Here is a 21,809-nt window from a genome sequence, read left to right as displayed (position 1 = left end):
AAGAACTGCAGTTATTTGTAAATTGCATCGAACATTACTGATTAACTTATCTTTTCTTACACTAACCCTTTTGTTTTCTTGGATTATTTTATTCTTTCTTCCGTGTTAGATGGTCCTGAAATTAATTGCGTAATTGGCGGAACAATACTTTATGGCCTTTCCAGTTTCCAGAGGAAAATAAAAAAAATGAAAAAAGAGTGAAAGTTGACGAAGTGAAACACGTTCCATTATAGAAGATGATTGATCAATTAGTCCAAGAGAGAAACACGTTCCATTTCAAAGACTTTGACTTTTTCTGCCTTATTCACAGCACTTATTGACGGCAAAAAAAAAGGCTTTCACTTGGAGCTTGTATTTGTTGCTCCATTATGGCAAATATGAAGGTGTTGGTTGTCATTTGCTTGTAAATAATTGGTACAACAATTTAAGCAGTAGAGAGAAAATAAAAAATGGATTATTCATACAACAATTTAAGCAACAACATTTCCTTTGTCACCTTATTTATTACAAGTTTGCTTTGTTTGTCTAATCTACACACACTATTAGTCAGGCATTTTGGTTTGTTCCTGCCTAGGATCCAATCTAACACCGAGGAACAACAATAGCTAGTTGCATGTCGAATTTACTCATAATTAAGAAAGACAAGAGAAAAGGATGTGACAGAAAGAGAGAAAAAAATGATACTAGGATGAAAGGGGTGTGCGTCAATCTTGAGAGTCAAGCGGGTTCCAAAACATAAAGGACAACAACAAAAGATTGGGTAATAGAACTGGTAAAAAAGGGTTAACATTTCTGCGAAGTTTCCTAGCCATTCTTTTCCTAACATAAGCCCTTCTTTGTTGGGGTTCCCACTGCGCTTCTTCGACTCCCTCTGTGAGAATCAGTGGTGGGGGTTGGTGGAAGGGGCACTTGGATCTCCAAGAGGTTTGAGGAGGTGCGTTTCCCAATACCCTTTTGAGGAAGAATGAGCGTAGCCATGTTTTGAGAAGCTGAGGGTTGGAAGAACAGAGGAATGGAGGGTAGTCCCAGTTGAGATAGCAGGGGATTTGAGTGGCGATGAAGAATTGAGAGTGGAGGGATGGGGTGGTTGTGGGGCTTGTTAGGATGTGGGTTAAGGCTTGCACCCTCTGTTCCCACGATGTTTCTTCCATGGCTCAAACAAGGATCAGATAAGGTATTATGATTCCACAGATAAGGCCAAAGTAAAGAGTTTAGTTCCGTTATTGTCCCCGCCCGACCTTAGCAACACACGTAAACAACGTAATATTATTCTCTAGACCAAAAAAAAGAGACTGTAAGTCCTTTTATTTCCTTAACAAAGCACCAAGTTATTCCACGAAAAAAAATATAAGTGCATTTTTTTTTTTTTACAATGATCACACTAATATTAAAATATATGATCTCATCATGCATTCTACTCTAAGTCTCTAACTTTCCACCACTAAGCCGACCTTAGTGTGTGTTTACTTTATGATTATTTAAATTCGTGTTAATATTAGGGTTTATTTATGTTTTTTTTACGTTAATTTGCAAATTAACGTGTATTTTGAACGTTGATCCAGACAAGTGCTAAGTAAAAATTCTAACTTTGCCATCATGCTTAATTAATATGATGACATGAGTTATGGTTGGAAACAAAAATAAGAGTTCATTTATCCAAAGAGTAATAATTGTGTGATGAATTAAACTTGACATATTATCAATCCATTAGAGTCGGTCTAATAGTTGAGTTGGGATAAATATGAAGATTTAAGTTTCATTCTCATTGTCTTCATTGTAAAAAAAAAATCTTGATAAATTATATAAAAAATAATAATTAAGCATGACATAATAACAATGCTTGAAATTTATGCTTATGTGAACAACAACTAGCGCAGTGAGATAACACTCCATTTATCACTTCATTTGTTAACAAAATACAAAAAATTAAAGAACTAAAACGACCGAAATAATTTTATGGAGACTAAAAACAAATACTCAGATTATACGAACTAAAAAGATATTGAATATCTGATTCACATCTGGGATGTAATTTTCCATGTCTAAATTGAAGCTACTAATTGTAACTCTTGCATCATTTGTTGATTTGACAAGATTCTTTCCCTACTCAATGTATTTCGAAACACAGGGATTTACTATCCAGATGGATATGTACAGGCAAAATAGTTATATAAAATGCTCAGTATTCTCGGCTACTTGCAACCATACACTGATACAAGATCAAAACTACAGTAGTCCACCATCACTGAGAAACATTCTTGAAGCAGAAATGTTCGAAGAAAGTTGTCAGCAGTTTGTAGCTGTAGAAAGAAGTACGGGGACAATTTTCTGTTCAGTTTAAAAAAAAAAAAAACAAACTTGCCTGCCAGGTCATTATGAAGAGAGCAACATCCAGGCACTCATTAATGGAAAGGTGATTAGAGCAGAAGCCTGAAAACATGTAACTTTGGTCAAAGAATGACACATTATAAAGAACTTCTAAAATCCTAGAATTTATTCTTCTAAAAGTTTTATACTAGATAAAGTAAACTGAAAGCTTTAAGCATACCAGGAAGAAGACTAATTCATCATTTGCAATAGACGCAGTCAATTCATTTCTCTCCATCAGATCTTTGATAAAACCTTGAAGCTACAGACATCACACATGTTAAAATTTTTGCAGCTGCTTAGATATTGAATTTCTAGAAAGTGGAAAGCCTTAAAATATCAAACAAAACAAAACTCAGCAGGCCTCACTTTATCCCCCAAAACAATAGAAGTTCAAAAATTAGAAATTCAGAATGCACAGTGCTGGAATAGTAGTATGAGAAACCATGTGATATCACAAAACTTCAAATAAAATATCAAATTTGTACAGAGAATGTACTTCACATTCTCATAAATGAAAAAGAACCATTTTCTTTAACAAATTTGAAATATCTATAAAATATTAACTAAACTTATATATTTCAAGCAGACCTGATGGTGATATTTTTTGGTCAATGAAGAGCATCTCTTCAACTGATCCAAAGTCTGTGAGATGAGTGAACTGACTATAGTCCTTTCACCAAATACATATGAATGAAGTGCCCGAAGATCATCAAGAAGGACGTTGATAAACTATGGAACAAAAAATGATACAGAAAGAGAGATTAGAAATTATGACTAATGGAATATATAACTCTACTCACTGTTAGGAAGCTTTAGCAATTTCTCACATATTTAAATCAGAAATGTCACACCGGATGAGTGTACTTAGTTCAACTGCAAACTGGATTAAGTATTAATTATCTTTACATTAACAAATTTGTTTGAATCACTCAAACTAGTTATTCAAAACACTTAAATTTACCTTCATGAATGTGCATCTTGTTACACTTGTTAGCCTTTGAGCCTTTAAAGTCCTCATCTTTGCACATACACACGCAAGTGGGCAAATAGAAAATAAATGAGAAGCTCAAAAAACACATGAAACATGAACAGAAAGATGTAATCATGTTAAGGTTTCCAAAAATATATAAACTAGAAAATAAAATTTATATACTTTGGTAATGTGAAGAGCCTGCTCAAGATGCTGAACTTGAATCCACTGTTCATTCACAATGTCACCCATCTGGAATGGAAAAGATGAATAGCATCAACTAATGCAAGGATTTATAATCTATCTCAACCAAGCCTCATTAATGTGTTGGAAAATAAATTGCATATGAAGCAAGCAAATTCATAATGGGCATTTATATAAGCTGAAATCTCTGTGAGCTACAACATATTATACTTTGCATTAGAATGGATTTATATGTATTCCTAAACTGACTTTCTTGCCACATGGATACTTATGCCTTCCATTTGATGTGCCATGCCCACCAGTGCCACACTGTTAGGGTTGGATATGAAAAGCTATTGCAGAAAGAGAGTGGAGAACTGATAGAAATAAGAGAGAGTTTTGCAAAAAAGGGAGAGTCTCCCCAAGGGTTTCCCTGTACAACCAAAGATGGTTCTGTTATTCAATTATCAGAGAATGAATCCAAGTACAGTGAGTCCCCTATTTAACTGCCCAGCCTCTTGTAACTAACTGAGTCTTTTAACTGCCTAACTGATAGCAACTAGCAAGATTTCTTAGTTGCCTCCTATTCCTAGAGTGTACATCATCCAAATCCCTGACTCATTGTGTTGGGCCTTTACACCCACTAACGAGCTTGCTACCTGGTAGTTCACTAGAAAAGGTCAAGTTAAAAAACTCTATTTACACTATATCATATAGTTAATTTACACACAAGCAACTGTTTTCTCTTTTGGTTACTCTTGAGCCTGAGAATTCCTACTCAAAGAATAGAGAATTAACAGTATACAACATGAAATAGTTAAAGTATTTCAGAAAAAGAGAAAAAAGAAAGACTTCCTATATATAATGTCTGCAGTTGCTCTCAATACTTAAGGCTCTTTCCAGGCATCCTCAGTGTACAGTTCTTAGTGTATGCACAAGAGTGTCTTTGAATATGGGATTCAGTAATTATAATGGATAAAATATAATGAATACTTACAAACTGTTGGGAAATCATTCAATTCTTTAATATGCATAAGGAAGAAGTCTCCAATGATCGGACCATATTAACCACTAAAACCAGGTGTTAAACAGGAAAAATCATATATGAAATAAAATAAAACAGAATAAACAACATAAATAATAATAAATGATAGCATAGACAATACACAAACCTTTTCAACTCTTGAGGTAAGCTCTTCCAGTTTCTCTTCAGCATCTTGTGCTTTAGATTCCAAAATATGAAGATCAAAGTTGTTCCTTCTCAAGGTATGCCAAAGAAGTTGTACCTAAGCATTTCCAATCCTATTTCTCAAATCAGTTGAACTTTCAATAAAATCCAGAAAACAAAAAAGCTGTAAATTATCCACTTTTACACGAACAATCAAGAGAAGTAACAGGGGACTGGGGAGGGAACAAAGTAACATAGCTCCAGGAACCATGGTTGGGGAACAAATACCTCTTCCTCCAGAGCTGTATACTGTCTCTCAGAATGCAATGAATCAGCCTGCAAGAAGAATAACACATGGTTCTCAAATATTAAAAAAATAAATTAAGAAGGCATGCCATCCATCTGAATAAAGAACTAATTGCAACTTGCCTTGGTCACATATACTGGGTCAAGAAGGTCAAATTAAGTGAATAATAAGGTCTAGCAAAAGATCTACTATCTATGAATAAGAAAATGCACTATGCTTTATTTTTATTTTCATTGTAGAGACTAGAGTGGAAGAAAAACCTTCATTGCAGAGAGAGTAGAATGCAGATGGTGAATTTTTTCCGATAATTCATTCATTCGCCTCTCACACTCTTCCAGGTGCGCATCCCTTTCCTTTAATCTTGTGTTACTTTCTTCAAGAACCGATTCTGCATTCAAATTATTCCACCGAATGAAACGCAAAAGAACAAAAAAAAGTTCTCAAACATAAAATGGAAATCGATATACAAAAAAGAAGCAAATATAAGCGCACCGCACATAAGATGAAGTATTGAGAGGAGAGTGGTTACCTAAGTGAGCGATTTTGAGGTTGATTTGGCTGATTTGGGAGGCGTAGTGGTAGTTTGGTTGAGTTTGAGCAGAAACAGAAAGCGAAGTGGGAAGAAGAAGAAGAACAGGAAGAAGCAGCGCCAACGCCATAGTGATGCAGCAGAAGCTTCTCTTTCTTCTCTAGTCTTCGCTCTTTCCCTCCCTATGCAAGAGAAGTGCACACTGCAGACACTACGAGAACCAAAACGAATCAAACCATTTTCTCAAGCGAAAAGATTATTATTTATTTAATAAAAACTATTTTAAGGAAAGAAAACTCACCCTAAAATAATAATATTATTATGGACTCATTTATAAGTTTTTTATTTTTTAACTTCTAACTTCTAACTTATAATTTATTTTTTAAAAAAGAAACTTATAGCATAAATTTTTTTAGCAAACTAATAAGTTAGTCTTAAAATCCATAACATAGCATATATATTTTTAAAAAATAATCATCATGCTACTAGTTTTTCATCTAAGTTTTAAATAAAAGGTGAAGATGTAAAAGATATTTTCACTTTTAAAAGGAATGCAGAAAAATGTCCATTAGATGAAATTTATATAATTTTTAAAAAATAATATTTAATGATTTTTTTTTTATATTTGATTGGAGAACAACATCAATAATATTATATTATGGTATTGTATCTAAGTTTTTTCCTATTAAAATTAGTTATTTTTAGGTTGGATACAAAAATAAAATAAAAATATTTTTTATGTTCGAATTTTTTTTTGTTATGAAAAAGTCTTTCTTTAAGCATATGAAGTCTACCTTAAAAAACAGTAAAGATTTTTACATTATTTTTTATACAGAGATTTTTACATTATTGATTAAAAAGAAATTATCCTTTTTGAATAAGTATTACTTATAAGATAATTTGTGAGTAAATGAAATAAGTTTTTTGTAAGTAAATATATATACTTTTTATATTGTAAATTAGAATAAATGAATAATTAATTTGGAGAGTTATGTCTCACTCCTCCCACCGTCCTTTAACACTCTCAATATTGCATTTCTTCTCTATTCTGGTTTTTGAAAATACTTATATTTCATATATTACTCCTTCAAATAGTAAAAATTCTCAACTATTTTAAAGTACCTCGATTTTTTTTTTGTATATTAATGTTTAATATTCTTAACCGTCTAAATCTTTTAATGCACCTTATTTTATCTTACATTTTTTAAAATTAGATTTTAATAGTTTTCTAAAAAAATGATTAATAATTTATTTATTTAAATATATTAAATTTTAATTATATATATATATATATATATTACCTTGTACGATGAACAGACAAAATACTAGTTTAAATAAACAATTATGAATCATTATTCACATGTCACAACCGAATCTTGCATTTCAGCGACTCAAGATTAATGAAAATTACTTTAGTATCGATATCGATTTTCAGTCAGGTAGGTTAAGATACAGTGAGTCAATCACCAGAAGTAATAGTAATTTTCCCCGAAGTAACGGGACAACAAATTAAGCAAATGTACTTCAGGGCTAGACTAGTGAACTTTGTTGTCATGGGTCATGACCAAAATTTTATTATTCTAAATGAGCAAGATATTACAATTTTTCATTGTCCCTTTTCTTCTGGCCTCCCCAAACAAAACTAAAATTTCTAATAATGAGATCAGAGAGGGCATCGGCAGGGATCAATTTTCCATGTCCTCTCTGCATAATCTTGAATGGTTCTGTCACTGCTAAATCTCCCAGAGCCAGCAACACTAAGGATACTCATCTTGATCCACTTCTCTGGTTCAACAAATGCTTTATCGGCAGCAGCCTGTTATCATATTTAATCAAGGTTAAATTTCAATATTAAATAAAAAAACTGATGGTAATATAAATGGTTAGGAGACTAAAAAAAAAAAGAACGAAAGTACCTGTGCCTCAAGGTAACTGCCAAAATCAGGGCCAAGCAGATAGAAATCATTACCAATTTCCACCGTGTCACATAAGGATTCGAAGTAGTCTTTATGACCAAAATATCCATCTCGAACCATCCTAATGGTATTTTAGTATACTTAATTTTAGTCATTGAATAATAATATATTAATGGTTAACAAAATAAAAATTGAACTGTGATCAGAAATTTTATCTGCAATTGTTAATAATCCACGTATACTTTCAAGATGGAAGTTATTTATTTATTTACCTTAACACGCGAGCAAATTGTAGAGGTACTTTTAAAGTAGATCCTTTTTCACGCAGTTCTGCAACTTCCTGCACTTTTGCACCAAAGAGAAACTGCAACAAGTGTAGACATTAGGAGCTGTTACGTGGGATATTAACAAAAGTTTCCAAACATCATCAAAGAAAGCCTCCATTATTATATGATATTACAATTATTCATAAAGCTTGAGCATGAAATTAAATTTCCTCATGAGCAATTGTAGGTAGGCAATCATGAAGCCAAGGCTGAGTTTAGTCAAGCCAACTACAAGATTCTATGCCTTCTAGGAAAAAGGATACATAGGTATGTAAAAAAGCACTATCTGAGTACAGATCAGCACATGTCCCGATCAGATTTACGGACAGAATCTTATAGATGAAAAGAAATTAGGAAATATGCCAAAGCAACTTGATTCTCAAATTTCAGAAACTTTCTCAATTTTCATAAGAGCACATTTTGATTTTGTGTTGAGAAACATGAAAACATCATGTATGTTATCACTCACCAAGTTATCCGATCCTATTTCTTCAATTATTTCTATCGTAGATCCATCTGCCGTAGCTAAAAGTAAACATCCATTCATCATAAATTTCATGCTCCCAGTTCCTGAAGCTTCATGTCCTGCAGTGCTACAAGATAATTATTGCTGTCAACATGTCACAAACTTGTATTGCACTTCTCAAAACTAATTTTTTTTAAAAAAAAGAAGGGAAAAAGGTATGAAAAATATAAATTGCACAACATTGAGCAAGAATAAGGTTCTCAAGCCCACAGCCCAATGGGTCATGTGGTAATTGGTGCATGTGAATATATTAATACAAAATATTACAAAAACCTTAATTTGCTAAAAGATGAAAAATTGGATAGCATAAAAATACCTGTTCCGTGATTGATTTTAAAAAAAGATGAAACATGAAAAAACAAAAGAGGAAGCACAAGTCTAAATATTTGTTACTCAATAAATCAGGTGACAACTTTTTGTGCCATGCACAATACCACTCAAAGGTAAAAATACACATCAATTTGGCCAAACCCCATCAACATAATGGGAAACAACTAGCAAACCCAAGTGGGCTCATATTCAACTCATACCCAGCACAACCCCCTGCTCCACCTCTGCTGTGTATCAACCACCAAACAATAGACCAGAAAAAAAAAGTGCTGAATCAACTTCTTGTACTATGTTGTTCTGCATGTGCTCATGTTGTCCATCAATATACATCAAATGCAGCCTAAGACTAAAAATCACACAGAATATGAAGATTGTATCCAGTCTTGAAACAGTGGGGGGACTATACATGTTCTTGCTCAAACTGACGGTGATGTACTGGTTATAACTTAAATTCAACTCTATCAAAAGATACATCTTTCACAATAGCTATTCCAGCTGTATATGACCCCCACTACCCATATCTCTTTTATTTGAAACTTTCTACTCTTTCTTGCTCATTATGAGCATGGCACATATCAAGCATGATGAGAAATGAGGCAGACTAATATGCTACTCATTAGTAACATCAATAAGCCTTAAAAAAGGCACTATAACGAACGTTAAATTAGCAAACCTTAAATGTTGAGAAAGGTCAGCCCCTGGTATTACCAATTCAGCAACAGAGACATTATAATCAGGGATAAAAACCTACAAAATAACAACAAAAATAGATCAACAAAGGATATGCCAAAAACAAAATACAATATACTTAACACTGCCATACTGAATTGTACTATATAATGAGAAATGCTAACAAAAAGAAAGAACAAGGATGATAAAAAAAAAACACAAATGAACAGTTGTGACTTAAAACTTGCCAATTTCAGAAGATCTCCAATATCAGTGTCATTATTGATTTTTTCTGCCACAGCATGAGAAAGTTTGATAATCTTCTTAGCAATTTCATAACCAGGAGCTGCTTTCCCACCAATTATGCAAACACGGGGTACAACTTTCCTCCTGTCATTCTTGTCCATATTCTGCAAGAAAGCAATGAATAAATACAAAATAGTAGTTGATTCCTCAGTATAACTCCAAGTGGAAAGTGATGATCATTATGTATGTAGGTGATGATTAGGAATTTAAACCATAACTGAGGGGGGTATCAGATTCTAGGATAGTTGCTAAGCTAAAAAATTGCTTGCTCAAGTGCAGAAAGAAAAAAGATCATAATAATTAGTGAAAGAAGATTTTAAATTCCAAAGTCTTAGAATGTGAATTTGGGCCTAACTCAACCCCAAAAAGCTAGCTCATGGGGAGAGGATTGCCCTCCACTTATATACTCTATCTTGACCTTATCTCTAGCCAATGTGGAACTTGAGTTCTTCCCAACACAAAGGAACAACAACATATTTTTATTTTAATGAAAAAAGAAATTATTTTGCTACTTGAAACTAGCATTATTTTATAAGATCTTTTAGCACCAAAGAACACACATTTACCTTGATACAATCATATCTATGGATTATTCCAAGTATATTAAGCAATTGTCTTTTGTATTCATGTATACGCTTCACCTGAACATCAAACATAGCATCCAAACTGACCTGCAATCAAGAAAGATATAAGAAAATATAACTTCTATGGTAGTAATGAAAAAGAGAAGAAAAGTTCAGGTAAAATTATGTCACTAAAACCTTCACACCACTCATTGTTTCGATGTATTCAGCAAGCCTCATTTTATTGACCTTTTTAACCTACAATATCAAAAGGGCAGAAAGACATATCAGAGCAGATCATATCTAGTTTCTCCTAATCTAAAGAGATTCTACAAATAATAAATATAACTTAAAAAATTACCATTTTCCATTCTTGATGGAAATCAGTATTGTCAACAAGATCTCTCAATCCTGTCAGAAGGTCGGCATTACGAATCCAAGCCTCAGTTCCTAGCCATTTTGATATAAGAGCACATAAACTGGGATTGCTCACAACAATCCACCGACGCTGACAAATATCAATTCACTGGCTTGTTAGTTGTTGCACAGTCCACACATAATCACACATTTCTTTAATGAACAATAGCTGCAAACTTGCAATTGTCAAGTACCACAAACAAAATTTACTCTTAAGAGAAATAGGTACAAATAATTGTAAAAGAAGCATCTTAAACTTATATGGCCAATGACAACACTTTAAGAAGTAATCAAGATACACAAGTCTTCCAACAATGGAACTCACAAGGAGGTAAGAAATTTCATATAGGGAAACTAGATTTGTGTATTTCTATTGAGTATTGACAACCTTTATAGTAGTCACAAACAACAATTCTATATGTCTATTATCTATATAAAGAAAGATAACTCTTCCAACAGATACACCAAATTCAAGAGTAAGCTACTTACGCCATTTGATATAACTATACATACATAGCTGGAGAACAACAGTTGCATTACATACATACTGTAATAGTAACTGATTTTCTACCTGGGTTACACCATTTGTCTTGTATTGAAATTTTTCAGGCCATAGCTCATAGAAGTCCTGCAAAGTTGAACCACTAATTTATTGCTTTATGATTTCAAAATCAGCCAAGGTGATAAGCACAGTGAAGTGATTGGCATGATTAATTCATACCTTAAATGTATTCATTTTCAGTGTATCTAAATGTAATTTTGAAACACCATTCACAGCATGGGAGCCAACAATTGACAAGTTGGCCATTCGAATGCTCTGCAAATAAAATACATAATCACAAAAAATATTTATGATGTAAATATACAATTCGTTAAACAAAACATGTGGAGATTGATTTGTTTTTGGTCAGAGAAAAGGTGCTCAATAAACAACTGTCAATTCTGCACATCCCTGTTCAGGATCAACGGGCTGACTCTCACCAAGCCTCTCCCTCCTACTAGTAGATTTTTGCATCTCAGGTCCAAGCTCAATGTGTTTGAGCCCAGTTCTACAGCATGCTGTCAACAGTTAGTTCAGTTCCATTTTAGTTGTAACTCCTTAGAATTGTGAGTATGGGCCTATCTCAATCCCAAAAGCTAGCTCATAGGGTGAGGGTTGTCCCCCCACTTTTATGCTCTATCTTAGCCTAATCTCTAGTTGACATTGGACTTGGATTTTCCCAATACACCCCCTCATGCCCAAAACTTTTGGGCTTAGTGCGTAGACAATATGGTGGGTGATCCTTTAATGGATCTAGGATAGGCTCTGATACCATCTTAATCTTAGAATGTGGGTTGTGGATCTAACCCAACCCCACAAAATCGGCTTGTAAGGTTAGGGTTGTCCCCCACTTATATGCTCTATCTCGGCATTATCTCTAGCCAATGCGGAACTTTGGTTTTTCCTAATACTCCTGAAATAGTTAGTTGCAATGATAGTTAGGTTAATCCTTGTATAATATCATCTCTATAACCAAACCACTAGATTTGACTCATTCAATACAATTTAGAAATCTTTCACTTAAATTTTCTACTCTCAGTTTCTCTGGGTTTCTCTAGAAACTAATATCTGCTAGTTGTTTTCCAAACTTTCAAATAGAACGATGCTGCCAATGAAACATTAGTGAGTTGCCCACACCTACCTGAACTGAGGGAACCTGCTGTGGTATTGAAGCCACCACTGATCCATGGAAATACATGGTAAATTGGCATCTGTTATGACTTACCATGTAACTTATTCAATTCCTAATAGCTCAAACTTTGAGTGCATATTCTTTCTTTCAGATATTAGAGCCTCAATTCATTAAGTTTTTCTTTTAAGAATTAGTATACAACTATACATAACGCTAGACATTATTATCCGATAGTCAAATTGCATAACTTGCAATATTCATAGTAAGAAAAATAAGCGCATGCAAAAAGAAATTCTAGCCTACCATAATTACCAGATTAAGCATTGACAAATTGCTCTAGAGTACCTTCACAGCACCTTCTTCAACAATTGACATCCGGGACAGCCGGTTGTAATCTAAACCAATCTTTTTCTTCAACTCTTCCATAAATTTAAAATTTATTTCATATAAAATCTGAAAAGGGCAATTAAAATACTTGGTAAATATAATTATTTTATAATAAAATTTAAAATTTATTTCATATAAAATCTGAAAAGGGCAATTAAAATACTTGGTAAATATAATTATTTTATAATAAAAAATTAAGAAAAAAAGAAGTACTTTTATGAGAACAAAGAACAAAAACAATTTAGATTCATCAACATTTCCTTTCTGAATTACTGAAATTTAGGGTTTAACATGGAAAACTTCCTAGAAAAATAAGTGGACAATGCAATCAAATTTTCCCATGCTTTGGCCAAACATAAAAGGTGAAAAAAGGATCAAACGTATCTGTTTTCTGCCACTCAATTTGCTGGTGAAATGCATATGTAAGGTAAAACACTACATAAAATACATAAAATCGAAGTGTGTCTTGATGAACATACTTGTAAATGACGAGGGAGAAGGCTGCCAAGCAGATCAACAGGGATTTTCTCTAGTCCTTCAGCTACCACTGTGTGAGTTGTAAAAGAGAAAACTTTGCATGCAATGTCCCATGCTTTATTCCAGACCAGATGTTCTTCATCAACTAATATTCGCATAATTTCAGCAATTGAAAGAGATGGATGGGTGTCATTTAGATGGAGAGCAACCTAATTATAGGAGAGGAAAAGCTTAAGTTGCAAGACAGTAGTGAGAACTCAATTATGTCACTAGTGATAATCTAATGCATACAATAAATATTAACTCATCCACTTTAACATATACTGAACAACAGATAGAAATCTGACAGGGCTGGAGAGTGGTTAGTTAGGATAGTTAGTTAGAATAGTTAGATAAATGAAGTTGTAGAGATAGGGAATTAGCAGGGTAGAAGAGTGGGAATTCTGTTTTGTTATCATGTGGGAAACCGAGCATTAGCTCTGTTGTAGCAAGGAGAAACTATTTATGAAGGGGAAACCCTTCAAAAGAGAATCCTCTCCTTAGATTCTTCATAATTCTGTAAACACTGGACACTGCCAAAGCATTCTTTCTCCATTTTTCTTTTCTCTCTCCCTAAAAACTCAGAATAACCCATGTCTAGCCTGGGATAACCTGAAAACTCCATAAATCCTAATGGAACAGAATCACTACAAAAAAAAAAAAAAACAGTGACAGCAAGAAATGGCCATGGGATAATCTGGAACTTTGAATGGTCAGTCGAATTTCAGAACCTTCTCACCATGACAGGAACATTAAGAAAATATGTAAACTACATATTGATAGTCTTGCAACAGAGTGATTAGGAATCACCATACCAATTAACAACCAAACGTGAAAGTACAAATTATTTGACAATGAACCTTATCTGGCAACTCATCAAAGTTATTATGTGCTTCTTTAAACCTTCGGATGATGTCTTGTAACGATGCTGAGACAAAGAAATATTGTTGTTTCAATCTCAGCTCCTTCCCCTGAAAAACACACTCAAAGTGGTAATGTGATAAGAGGAATTGAATACTCTTCATCCTTCAAAATGAGGCAAAATGACTACAAAGCCAAAATTTATCCTATTCGTGAAAAATTCAAGTGACTAAATAAACTTCCTAATGTAATGCACTAATGTTTCTATACCAACTGTTACGCCATACAAGGCAATCAATATTGTGCGGGAGGCAACTAAAACAAACTAAAATAGAATACGAGGAATTATTAAGAAAGCTTGAGAAACATAACAAAGTAATGCACAACACCACACATTAATGAAGGAAAACTTTGAGAACAAAAGCAGAATATAATTAAAAAAAAACCTCTGTTCATTCAACAATTGGAACCAAGTTCCTTCACTAAGCTTCACCCATAATTTTTGGCAGATAATCAATTCTATAAACAATTATGTTGAGTCAATAAAAAAACAGAGAAATTTCAACATAAAAGATCATTTTAAAACAACTGCATAAGACACAAAAAGGTCAATGTAAGATTCTACTAAGTAAAGCTTTATACATGGGAGTCTCTGGTTCTTACAATCATAAACCCACAACCAAACATATGGCACTGCTAGCTTTCATTATCAACAACAGAGACAGAGTGCAAGTGCCAAGTTCTGAACAGATAATAGCAACAACTACATCATAATTTAAAAATAATAATTAGGGCATACCTGATGATTACGGTCATCAGGGTACAAAACATTACTTATAGTTTCTGCCCTTTGTCTGTTGACAACAGAATTAATGTAGTCTCCAGTGTTATAGGCCTCCTACAAAAATCAATAGGAAAAAAGGGTTCAATAGCTCACCCTAAGCCCAAATAAAAGAAAGAGATATGCCAAACTAAACTGAAAATAATGAACTACAGCAGACCACTCTCAGAAAAAGGTATGACATACAGAATTAATGACCTAAATTGAATAATTTATTGTAAACCTATATTATTATATCATCATGCAAATAATTTATCCCAAATTTGGAGCAGATATTTATTCTTAAGAAAGGAATTACCAAATCAAATTTATTACTAGGTTTAGCCGCCCATAGTCGAAGGTTGATGGTATTTCTTGTCCCGTAACCAGGTATTGGGTTGTCATAAGCCACAGCTTCTACCTGTAATTCAGGAAGAACAAGTTCCTCATCAACATTATGCACATTCCACAAGTCTAAAAGTAATGCAACACAGGTAGCAGTAGGCATAGATCTAAAATTATTTGAAATTATGTTCTTGAAAAAAGTATCATTACAAACCAAATTAAAAATACTACTCTTACCGTCTCTCCAGGGACCCAAACTTGATGTTTTTCTCCATTCATCTCAACCTCTTCAACAGTCCCATAGAACTAATCATCCAGAAAAACATAGAGATGCAATCAGTTTGTAATTTTCAGTTGAATGGTGATAAAGTGAAAGAAAGGCAATAATATGAACAGAAACCATAAAATGATTCAAAAGGCATAACAGATGGAAGCCTGGCAAACCTTCACTTCATATGTTACATGAATCCGTTCTATCTCCCAAGGGTTTCCATAGTTCAGCCAATAATCAGGTTGCTCATGTTGAAAGCCATCCACTATGATCTGACGAAACAGCCCATATTCATATCGCAGCCCATAACTGCAAAGTGAAGATCAAGTCCACAAATTCAGCTAACAGCACCATCTTTAAATAAGAGGCATATTTGTTTTCTATACAACAAAGAGCAAAATAAGTATACTTCTGTTTGCATGCACAGTTCCAGAATCATCAAGAAGGTTGAAACTTAAAACGAACATAAGAATAACACTGCAAAATTAACTGATCAATAAGACATAATCCTCTATGGTACTCAAGGTTTCAGAAGTACAATTAGTACAGAAACTGGTAAAAAGTATTGTTGACAATAAATAGAAGAACTTCTAAATTCATACAGTTTTAGGATAAGACACTCAGAATGTGAACTACGTTTGACAATAGCACCATAAATGCACACAATGTAAGAACTTCCAAATTCATACAGTTTTGTTGACAATAAAATAGAAACTAGGCTGTTGAGACACAATTTCATTCTTATTTGACAATAGCACCATAAATGCACACAATGTATATACTGTTGAGACTTGGAAAGGCTTTGGGGCTTCTTAACAACTAAATGTGGCCAAAAAACTTAATATTAGATGTCCAAGATTATAAGGCCAACTTCACAGCTCACAGCCTATACCTACGTTTAGAATATTCATTAAAAAAATGAAAACAGTAAGGTGAAAACATTACTGTATCAAACCTACTAATAAAATTTACAACAAATCAGAAGGTCACACCGTACCCCCATGCAGGATAATCCAAAGTTGCTAAAGAATCCATTTGGCATGCTGATAGACGAGCAAGGCCACCATTTCCTAAGGCGGCATCTCCTTCCTTGTCATGGATGTCACATACATGTATATTAAGGGGATAAAAATAACACCATTGAAGGCTCACTCTGAGATAATAAATCTAAAACAATAAACTGGAAAATAAAAAATGGTAAAATTAAACGTTAATAACACCTGCTCTGCCACAACTTCAAACTCAAATCCAAGTTGGCTTAGGGCTTCTGCATATTGATCCTGGATGCCAAGATTGATGACACTATTTGACAAGGAACGACCTGATATCGAAAAAAAAAACATGTGTTCTTAAGAATTGGAAACAAGAACAGCAGCAATTGAACACTTTCACAAGAACAACCATTCATCAGATGAACGAAACAGTTCAGCATCAATTTATTTAATTGTTTGACTTTGCTAAGACATAAATCTAAGAAGAATTTTTTACTGCTTTAGTTTCCTTCGTGCTTAAACCATCAGAGTACTAAAATGCATGGATACTTATATCAGAATGCAACATAATATACATAAATATATAATTAAAAAATCTTATTTTTATAATATGGTATAATTGGAGAAATCCAAATGTCTTATCATAAAATTAATCCAAGAGAATACTAACGTTATTGGTGAATGTCAGTTGTATTGTATTCTATGAGTTCATTTGGTTATATAGAATTTCATAATTAATTAATAATTAACAAGAAAGGAAAGACTTGAAAAGGGAAAAAGATTTCTGAATCACTTGAGGAAATCCTCAGTGGGACAGAGTAATAAAACATGATTGACATTCACTAATTTGAGAAAACTAAGAAAGGAAAATAAGTCAGAAAATATACAAATAAAATCCTAATTATTAACAGCAAATATAAAGCCCCTAAAACAGGAGATACTTTCCAAGAGAAAGTTTAATATATTTTTTTTTTATCACATATAGATGACAAAACTTATATTTGTAAAAAAAAAATATAAACTAACTTGATGAATGAAATAAATAGGAATTAAAGGTTAACGTGCCAAACAAATTTTAGGACGTCACTTTAAGTACCCATAAGAAACTCAAGCGAAAGGAAGTAGAGGCGCTTAGGTTTTGTTCTCTTGACGTAAACATGAGTATCATGCCAGCGTTCAATCAACCGGTCTCTTACACTGTGTGACAAAGCCTACAAATACCATCAAACAAAATCAATTTTTTGTTGATAGCCATTAAAAATATGACCAACAGTCAACCAAAACACTTTAATATATTATTTGATGCCCTATATGCCCTGTATAACCTTCAAGGGTGCAATCTCAAGATGTCAAACAGATAAAATTTAGTGGAATAAGCTTTAACTTTTCATATCTGAAGACTGAGTTCCTTCTACAACAAAGTTTGTTGGACAAAATGCAAGCATGAATAACAATAAGCCATGTATTTTTTATTTGTAGGAATAAACACGGTACCAAGTGGTTTACAACACTCACACACTCTGCTCAACCAACTGAGATATACATATGCCATGTATAAGTATTCCTTCAAGGCTTCAACTGTTTATTGCAGATACAAAATCTCCAATAAGAATATCATAATGACACATCTATCATCAAATTACCTTGTCACCCCTCATCCCCTCAGCATTTTTCACTTAAGGAAAGGGTCCAATGGATGCTCTAAGACTGCTGGTTAAAGAGCATTTAATATATCATATTAAATAATTATAATTGCTTAAAAAAGAGAGTATAAATTATCTTCTTGTTTTTTATATAATAAATGTTTTCTTTTCCAATAAATACTTTCTATTTTTGTTTCCTTAGGAGTGTACTTAGGATCCTGTTTGCCTTGAAGGAAACCTTACCTGTCATAAACTTCTAGTTATTAGGATTCCTAGAGAGGATTTTTTATTAGGTTTCAAACATTGTGGATTACTAAACTTGATAAGAAAAAACGGTTTTGCTAACCATTTTCTTTCCCAAAGGTAATGACTGAGGAATTAAAGGGGGGAAATTTCGTTTTTTTTTTAAAATGAGGGGGCAATTTCATTTACCAAAAAGAAAAGTATAAAGCATTTTTTTATCAATAAATGTAATATTTAATGTCATGAATGTATCCCCATCACATTTCTAACTAAAACCTTTTGCTTATTTATTTATTCTTTTTTTTAATTGAATGATTTATTTATTTATTCAATAACCATTGTCCAGTGGTTAGAGAATTAGATAAAATAATCTAAATACTTCGCTATTCACATATCAAATAAATTGTTGTCATACCATTAATTCATGGTTAACTGAAACAGGTTCCCATAATTAATCGCGTTTCAATAAGTTATAGGCTTAGGATGTTACAAAGTTTATGCAAAAAAAAAAAACTTCTAAAAAGACATTTCGAAACTTGTGGAGTACCATAAACCTTTCCTACAAATCACATTGAATTTAATCATTAACATATTGCCTCAATTAGCAATACCTTTTTCTGTTCTCTAATTATATAACTCTTTTCACGCTTCTCTATAATTCAATTTCTTTTTTCTCTTTCTCTCACGATCACATTATACATCTTATCTTTGAGTTTATGCAGCTATTTTAAATACTTAAAGGGAGCCGCTCACAATGCTTGGCAATCCTTGGTAGAGCTTACTTATTAGTATTTTAAGTGGTCCTATCGGACTCACCCAGAATTACTTCCCGTGGAGTGAGTGTGTGTGTCTTCCACCAAAAAAATCTTATCTCATACTCTTTGCTCTGTTCATATCTCTCTGTCATACAAATTCTCTTTTCCTATACCCCTATCCACACTTGAACTACACACGCAACATGCAGCAAAGCAAATTACAAAGTATATTAAGCTGAAAGTTAAAAGGCAGCGCACCTGATACGCTTCAAAATCGTCAAAGCTAAAGCGTGACCTGGCCACGGTGTACTCAACATGATTCAGAATATCCTTTTGAAGAGTGAGAGGGTCGTTCTTCAGAAACCCGTCCATTAAGCTGAACATTCTCTCCGCTTTCGCGCGACGCTCCCCGATCGCTTCCGCCAGTCCAGGCCTCCGCACTACAATCCCCCGGTTTGCCGCCGATCTCGTCACCGAGATCGTGCCGTTGCCGCCATCGTCTTCGCCGGCGATGGCCTCCGCCAAGGCTCGCTTGATCCTCTGGAGGCTATCGGAGTCCTCAATTTTGTTGCCATGGGAGTCGGTGACGAAGAACGTCTTGACGAAGAAATCTCCCTCGAATTCAACGGTGGCACGGTCGACCGTGAGGCCGAGGACCTTGAAGACCCTGGTGATGACCTGGAGGAGGCCGATCTGGTTGCGGGCACGGATGACAAAGGCGGTGGAGTCGGCGGAATCGGAGTTGTCAACAGCGATGGTGGAGGTGGAGGTGGAGATGGATTCGCTGGTGGAAGCTCGCAGCAGAATTCTCCAGTGAGCGACGGTGAGAGAACGGGGGATGGAGAGCGAGGAGAAGTGTGTGAGAGAAGGGAATGGAACTGGAGAGAGTTGATTCGGAAATGGAGTGAGGTGAGGGAACGAAATAATGGTTTGCATTTTGGTTTGGGAAGGAAGGAAGGAAGGGTTTAGAATTAGCGAAGTGGTGACATGAGAGAGTTCAGAGTGTGTGTGGTATGAGTCAAATGGAAGATATGAGAAAGAGAAAGATAATAGCGGGAAGCGTGATGGGTTACTACAGCTTACAACTACCTCACCTGCTTGCTTTTAGAAGGAGTTTGCCTTTCCGATTAGAGGACACAAGATGCTTATGATATGGCACTCATACTTTCCCACTCCTCAACACGTGATCAAACTTAAAACTATATTTTTGGATATATAATATAAAATTATAAAATACTTTATTTTTTATGTATAAAAAACTATTAGTTTTTTACTTTTATTTTTTCTATTTGTAGAAATCAAAATGAGGAAGAAAATGTTTATTTCTTAAGTTTAAATTTATTTTTTATGCACTGTTTTTAGTTAAGTAAAAAAAAGTTTTACAAAATCTGCCTTTATAATTTTTAAAATTATTATTATAAAAGTCTACGGTCTTATTACATATACAGAGAAAAAAATTTTATAATTTGATAATAACAAAATATTATACTGTCAATATCATGATATTTATATTTTATTTTATGCATTAAAAAACCGGATAAAATAAGGTCTAAAGTTTAATTTTTATGTATAGAATATTTTTTATACTAATAAGTATATTATATATAAATTTTAAAATAATTACTATATAAAAATCAACAAACTTAGATTCAAAGACATTAATATATTCAAGAGGAGAGATTAATAGGTTTTTTTTTTACAAATTTACACGTGGCTCTGCATTTTAACTTTTTTTTCTCTTGCATTTTCAAAATGGGCCACTGTGCTATTTCTTGTGCTCTGCAAAACAGGCCCATTGCTCTAGTTAGACTAAAAAACACAAGTGGTCACTATCTCCAACCGATGCGTATCTATCACAAAATTCCGGTAGTGAAATCAATTTTATTTTCTAGTGAAAGATTATGAGTTCAAATCTTCACTCTAACCCGGGTTACACTGCATTATATTTGTTTTTTTTCTTTAGTAACAAAATTGTGACTTGATTAAGAAGTAAATTTATTTGTTAAACCTTAGAATTTGGATTAATAAATAAACTTTAAGAGTGTTGCAATAATAATTGATGCAAATATGTTAAATTAGGACATATATCTTAGGATTAAAGAAAGTATGTAAAAATCATTGAGAAAACATACAAATATGTTAGATTGGTTGGTGTTATTGATATAATGACCCCAACTGAACCTATAAATTAGCTTAGGAATTACATTTTTATGATTATTGTCTAAAAAACAAACACAATTCAAAATAAAACAACTTGCTTCAAAAACGCAAATAATCAAAGAATAGTGAGTTAAATAAATCCACAATCAAGCATTTAGAAGTTTTTAACAATGCCCATCAGCAATGCAAACCAATTTAAATAATAAATATAAACAATTCCAATAATGTAAATGACGTATTGTATTGAATTTCTTCCTCAATTAATTTCCTTGCAATACGACAAATCATAGAACTCTCCAGAACTCTACCACTAAACTAACTAATTTTTCCAACCTCGCCTCCTATTTAAGCTAAATACCTATCCTTCCAAGCTCCAATCTCTGTAACTAACTATTGATAATAACTTGTTCTTGATATTTGGGACTCTACCCCCACACACACACAAAAAGGGCTTCTTTCTTGCCAAAACATTGTGGTTATCTTGAGAAACAGCTCCAAGGGTGAAAGAACCCCAAATATAAAAACATAAAAGCAAAAACATAAAGAAAGAAGAATAGAAACGT

At 33.4% G+C, this 21,809-nt stretch overlaps 3 protein-coding genes across 5 annotated transcripts; all 3 read right to left on the bottom strand.

Moving 5' to 3' along the window:
- Positions 1 to 443: 443 nt before the first annotated feature.
- On the bottom strand, positions 444 to 1,397 carry LOC100796589 (uncharacterized). Its single transcript, XM_003542981.5, has one exon. The coding sequence runs from the start codon at positions 1,149 to 1,151 to the stop codon at positions 705 to 707; it is 447 nt and encodes a 148-aa protein (XP_003543029.1). The 5' UTR covers positions 1,152 to 1,397; the 3' UTR covers positions 444 to 704.
- Positions 1,398 to 1,948: 551 nt separating this feature from the next.
- On the bottom strand, positions 1,949 to 5,764 carry LOC100795179 (uncharacterized). 2 transcript variants are annotated; one of them, NM_001252927.3, is made up of 10 exons: positions 5,528 to 5,764; positions 5,259 to 5,386; positions 4,980 to 5,027; positions 4,696 to 4,809; positions 3,524 to 3,592; positions 3,332 to 3,388; positions 2,959 to 3,099; positions 2,549 to 2,629; positions 2,363 to 2,430; positions 1,949 to 2,257 (listed from the first exon to the last, which is right to left on the bottom strand). In NM_001252927.3, exons 1-9 carry the CDS (start codon positions 5,655 to 5,657, stop codon positions 2,374 to 2,376), a joined length of 825 nt encoding a protein of 274 aa, NP_001239856.1. In that variant the 5' UTR covers positions 5,658 to 5,764; the 3' UTR covers positions 1,949 to 2,257; positions 2,363 to 2,373. The 2 variants fall into 2 exon arrangements, with proteins under 2 accessions (NP_001239856.1, NP_001401881.1); NM_001414952.1 differs by having other exon boundaries at positions 1,949 to 2,430.
- Positions 5,765 to 6,924: 1,160 nt separating this feature from the next.
- Positions 6,925 to 20,224, bottom strand: LOC100779066 (glycogen phosphorylase 1). 2 transcript variants are annotated; one of them, XM_006594508.4, is made up of 22 exons: positions 19,345 to 20,220; positions 17,542 to 17,656; positions 16,674 to 16,774; positions 16,451 to 16,542; positions 15,627 to 15,762; positions 15,420 to 15,488; positions 15,157 to 15,258; positions 14,817 to 14,915; positions 14,017 to 14,127; positions 13,120 to 13,326; positions 12,599 to 12,706; positions 11,302 to 11,397; positions 11,152 to 11,208; positions 10,525 to 10,671; positions 10,362 to 10,421; positions 10,167 to 10,271; positions 9,543 to 9,704; positions 9,299 to 9,372; positions 8,239 to 8,362; positions 7,716 to 7,807; positions 7,444 to 7,564; positions 6,925 to 7,343 (listed from the first exon to the last, which is right to left on the bottom strand). In XM_006594508.4, the coding sequence occupies exons 1-22, from the start codon at positions 20,020 to 20,022 to the stop codon at positions 7,191 to 7,193; spliced, it is 3,009 nt and encodes a 1,002-aa protein (XP_006594571.1). In that variant the 5' UTR covers positions 20,023 to 20,220; the 3' UTR covers positions 6,925 to 7,190. The 2 variants fall into 2 exon arrangements, 1 of the variants encoding a protein (XP_006594571.1); XR_005887947.1 differs by lacking the exons at positions 6,925 to 7,343; positions 7,444 to 7,564 and having other exon boundaries at positions 7,793 to 7,807; positions 8,239 to 8,354; positions 19,345 to 20,224.
- Positions 20,225 to 21,809: the final 1,585 nt, after the last annotated feature.

The sequence above is a fragment of the Glycine max genome, chromosome 13, assembly GCF_000004515.6.
Source record: "Glycine max cultivar Williams 82 chromosome 13, Glycine_max_v4.0, whole genome shotgun sequence".
Taxonomy (NCBI): Eukaryota; Viridiplantae; Streptophyta; class Magnoliopsida; order Fabales; family Fabaceae; genus Glycine; species Glycine max.
This window is presented reverse-complemented; position numbering and strand designations above follow the sequence as displayed.

Excerpts from the sequence above, each read along its gene's own strand:
- LOC100796589 (XM_003542981.5), bottom strand. The coding sequence starts at position 1,151 with ATGGAAGAAACATCGTGGGAACAGAGGGTGCAAGCCTTAACCCACATC.
- LOC100795179 (NM_001414952.1), bottom strand. The coding sequence starts at position 5,657 with ATGGCGTTGGCGCTGCTTCTTCCTGTTCTTCTTCTTCTTCCCACTTCG. Across the intron at positions 5,028-5,258 it reads CTACTCTCTCTGCAATGAAG|GCTGATTCATTGCATTCTGA; the intron begins GTTTTTCTTCCA and ends TTCTTCTTGCAG. Across the intron at positions 3,593-4,695 it reads TTACCTCAAGAGTTGAAAAG|ATGGGTGACATTGTGAATGA; the intron begins GTTTGTGTATTG and ends TTTCCATTCCAG.
- LOC100779066 (XM_006594508.4), bottom strand. The coding sequence starts at position 20,022 with ATGCAAACCATTATTTCGTTCCCTCACCTCACTCCATTTCCGAATCAA. Across the intron at positions 13,327-14,016 it reads TTGATGAGTTGCCAGATAAG|GTTGCTCTCCATCTAAATGA; the intron begins GTTCATTGTCAA and ends TCCTATAATTAG. Across the intron at positions 7,808-8,238 it reads AAATAGGATCGGATAACTTG|TTTCTCTTTGGTGCAAAAGT; the intron begins GTGAGTGATAAC and ends CACTTGTTGCAG.